Source organism: Colobus angolensis, unplaced genomic scaffold (genome assembly GCF_000951035.1).
Source record: "Colobus angolensis palliatus isolate OR3802 unplaced genomic scaffold, Cang.pa_1.0 Scaffold9, whole genome shotgun sequence".
NCBI lineage: Eukaryota > Metazoa > Chordata > Mammalia > Primates > Cercopithecidae > Colobus > Colobus angolensis.
In genome coordinates, this window is record NW_012122931.1 from 5,959,327 (window position 1) to 5,963,609 (window position 4,283).

General features: G+C 57.4%; 1 protein-coding gene across 1 annotated transcript in view; it reads right to left on the reverse strand.

Moving 5' to 3' along the window:
• The window catches only part of FAM73B (family with sequence similarity 73, member B), a 30,367-nt gene extending 27,183 nt beyond the window's left edge, over positions 1 to 3,184 (reverse strand). The window contains exons 1-2 of the mRNA XM_011931445.1: positions 2,842 to 3,184; positions 91 to 329 (exon numbers count right to left, since the gene is read on the reverse strand). Coding sequence (XP_011786835.1) covers positions 91 to 329; positions 2,842 to 2,890 — 288 coding nt within the window. The 5' untranslated portion in view covers positions 2,891 to 3,184. The remainder of the gene's footprint in view (positions 1 to 90; positions 330 to 2,841) is intronic.
• Positions 3,185 to 4,283: the final 1,099 nt, after the last annotated feature.

Sequence of the window (4,283 nt, forward strand, 5' to 3'; positions counted from 1 at the left end):
CAGGGCTCAGTGTTCCTGGACACGGAGGAGCCCTGGGCTGAGCATGGAAGTGTTTCGCAGACCAGAAACACAACCCACTCCAATCCTTACCTGCCCAAACGTCGTGTACAGGAACACGGGGATCTCGGCCACCGTCATGGCCAGGGCCTGGATCATGGACGTGCCCTCAGCCCTCCGGAACGCCATGGCAGGGCCAATGCCCCAGGCAAAGTCCTCAGGGCCAAGAGCTTCCAAGGAGAACGTCTTCAACTGGTTGCCAGCTGGGTCCTGGGCACCATCCACGCCCCAGAAGGACAGGAACACACATACCAGAGGGCCCCTCCACAGAGCTAAGAGACAGACGACCAAGTCAGAGAAGACAACGTGCACACGGGAACACGCAGAAATGCACACAAGAGCGTCCATGGGGGAGGAGGCGGGAGCAAAGCTTGCCTCTGGAACCCCAGGTCTGGAATCAGGCCCCAGGCCTCTGCATCTGCCCACCAGCGGGCAGCCCCACGCCCACAGACTCTCTGCCTACCAGGGGCCCTGCAAGCGGAAACATCTCTGGCCAGCCAGCCCAGGAGACCCAGAACCTGAGAGGTGAACAGGTCACTCTCAGACTTAGGGCTTTCAGCCATATTTTCTCTACCTTTTTCAACCCATGGACCATTTGCTAAGCAAAAATCTTAGGCCCCAGACTGGGAATCATTGCATCTTTTTACCTCCCACAAAGTTAAGAATGTTTCCTTGCTGGGCACTGTGGCTCACGCCTGTAATCCCAGCACTTTGGGAGGCCAAGGCGGGCAGATTACCTGAGGTCAGGACTTCAAGACTGTCCTGATCAACATGGTGAAACTCCGTCTCTAATAGAAATACAAAAATTAGCCAGTGTGGTGGCATGTGCCGGAAATCCCAGCTACTTGGGAGGCTGAGGCAGGAGAATCGCTTGAATCCAGGAGGCAGAGGTTGCAGTGAGCCTAGATGGCGCCACTGCACTCCAGCCTGGGTGACAGAGCGAGACTCTGCCTCAAAAAAAAAAAAAAAAAAAAAAAGACAAAAAAAGGATTCTGTGAAGTTGATGCCACCCACCTTCCCCCCAGCCTCACCTCTGGTTTCCGATGAGGAAACTGAATCTCAGACAAGCTAAGTTAGGAGTCCAAAGTCACATAGCTGGTACATGGTAGAGTAAGACTTTGTGCTCAGTGCAACCCTTTTTGCTAAATTTGACATGCAGCAGGAAGTAGCAAGCCCCAGCAGACCACAGAGTACTGGGCAGCTTTCCCCTGGCCCTCGGGAAATACTCCCCTCCCCCACAGGGTACCCCATTGCCCCTTCCCAAGGCCAGGAAATAAGTGGCTTGATCACACCTAGCCTGGACCCCAAGACCCCGCAGGGTGCTCCCCCACTTCCAGCTCCAAGCCTGAGGATGCCTTCAAGGTCTCCCGGGACCTCAAGCGGAAGGAACACACAGGACAGGACCGACCCTGTCTCCCTGGGATGGCGGCCAAAGTCACTGGGCCAGCAGAAGAAACAGTTTCTCCCCAGTGAGTGGGAAGGACTGAGGAGCCTGTCAGTCTAGCTCTAGGACGGGTGTGTGTGTGTGTGTGTGTGTGTGTGTGTGTGTGTGTGAGAGAGGAGGGGCAGGCAGGGTGATGTTCTGGGGCTAAGGAAGTTTCCAGGTTGTCAAAGGTAGAGACATCCTACCAGGAGGCTGTGAATTGAGCTACGTGACCCACAGTGGTCAGGACCTAGGTCAATACTGTAAGCCACATCCCCCTACCCCTCACCCCAACCCCAGGCTGGCTCAGGTCTCAGAAAGAGGGAAGACAAGAACATCGGAGGGCCAGCAGCTACTATTTCCCAAGCCCTTACTCCAGGCCAGACTCAGAACAGGCTCTCCACGACAGGCTTTGGGTCCTGTCCTCTCAGAACCCTCGCAACGACCAATGTTTATCTCAAGGATGGGGAAACGCGGAGGCTCTGAGATGAGGCAGCCTGCCTGAGGTCACTGAGTACTAAGCGGCCAAGCTCTGGGGGATCTCGAGACCATGGTAGTGTTTCCCAGCTGCTGCCAGCTACGACTGTCACTGCTCCTTCCAGGCCACACCTGTAGGACTTCTGGGCCTCTAAGTGAGAAGCCCACATGGCGTTAAAGATGAGCCTGAACACATGCTCCAGGGGTGACTGAGGCCCACTGTTTGCCGGAGAGTCCAGAGCAGCCCCTTGTCCCCACTGGGAGGCAAAGCCTGCAAGTGCGAGGTAACATCACCAGCCCGCAAGCCTGCTTCACTCCAGGGATGGATCCAAATCCAGTCAACCCACACTGTGCCTGTCCCCCTGGCACCCTGGCCATCCCCCAGGGCCTAAGGTGAGACCCCTCCACCTCCTCTCCACAATGAAAAGTCCACAGCAATGTCCCCTACCAAATGGACACTTCTACTGCTGTGCAGGGCCTGGCCCCACTTGGGTAGCCATCTCTTGTGCCCTACAATCTTAGGCAGACACCTCCTCATTCCACCATCACCACAGCACTTACAGCACCCTCAGCCTGGGTGTCTAAGCTTATCATCCCACGCGCCTCCTCCCCTGCGCTAGGCAACCCCACTAACGAATCTGGCCTGTGCACTCGCTCATTCCGCCTGGACCCCAACAACGTCCCCGACTCCCTTGAGCCACTCTGCCCAGTCTCCTAGTCACCCCATGCCGGACCCCTCAACAGTCCCACCATGCCGGGCACTGGGCATCCCCGCGCTGGACCTCAGCAATATCCCTGTCTTCAGAAATTGCTCACTCCACCCCAGACATCTTGGGCAGCCCCTTCTTCTCTTGCCCCCACCCCGGAATATCCTTGAAACTCACCCAAGTACCCTCTGGCGCCGCTCACGGCCAGCACACCTGCTCCTTCCATCCCGGGTGCTTTCCCCGCCTCGGATCGGGTACCTGCGCGCCTGCTCCAATCCCCGCCACGTTCCAGGCCTGGGCATCACTTCCCTGACCCAAGTACCTTCTCGTTCCACTCCCAAGCAAGGCACCCTCTCGCACCGTCCCTGGCCCGGATACCCACTCATTCCAAACCCGGCACCTTCCTGGTCCAGTTGGGCCCGGACACCCGCGCTCACTTGGTCCTCTGCTCAAGTCCCGGGCCCTGTCGCGCTACCCGACCGCCTTGGGGGCTCAGCCCGGGCCGATACTCACCCGGGATCCCATCGCTACGGAAGGGCAGCGTCTCCTTCCCCCGCAGCTGCGCAACCAAACCGAGGCCGTCGGGGGCGTGGCCTAGCGCCAGGCCCACCTATTTCTGGCCAATGAGCATCGCTAAGTCGCTCAGGGCCGCCGCAGCCTCTGGCCAATTAGGCGGGTCATGTGACCAAGCTGATAGCCCTCCTCTCCCGCCCTCTTCCCCGCCCCCTAGTGCGGTTGAACCGCGAAAGTGGTCTCTTTTCTTCTACTATTGGCCATTCAGATTAGATCGACATGGGTGGCTGGGTGGGGCGGGGCCACTCTTAAAGCGGCTGAAGCGGAGCAGCCAGACCTCGAAGGGGCTTTCTTGGAGGACGCCGAAGCAGGCTGTGCTCTCACGTTAAGATCCTCTACTCTTGTCGTTCCCTACAAGGACAAATCCTTCCCACTCTCCAGGCGCCCATTTTCAAATACTACCGCCCCTGACTTCCCGCAGCATGCTCTTATACTGTCCCCACTCTCCCCCTTGTTCTGGAGTTGTTTGCCAAAGTGCCAGGTCTCGCCTGCTAGACAGTGTCCCTGAGAGCTGGAGTCAAGGGGTCTTCAGTTCTGGCCACCTATCTGGGACTTACACTAAACACCAGGATTGAGATCAGGCCGACCTGAGATGGAATCAAGTGTTGCCACTTCAGTTCTCTAGAGTTTACCCCTGTGTGAAATGAAATAGGGATGAGGCCGGGCGCAGTGTCTCAGGCCTGTAATCCCAGCACTTTGGAAGGCGGAGGTGGGTGGATCACGAGGTCAGGAGTTCGAGACCAGCCTGTCCCAACATGGTGAAACCCTGTCTCCACTAAAGATTAAAAAAAAAAAAAAAATTAGCCAGGTGTGGTGGCACACACCTGTAATCCCAGCTACTCGGGAGGCTGAGGCAGGAGAATCTCTTGAACCCGGGAGGCAAAGGTTGCAGTGAGCTGAGATCCAACCATTGCACTCCAACCTGGGCCACAGGGTGAGACTCCATCTAAAGAAAAGAAGAGGCCGGGCGCGGTGGCTCAAGCCTGTAATCCCAGCACTTTGGGAGGCCGAGACGGGCGGATCACGAGGTCAGGAGATCGAGACCA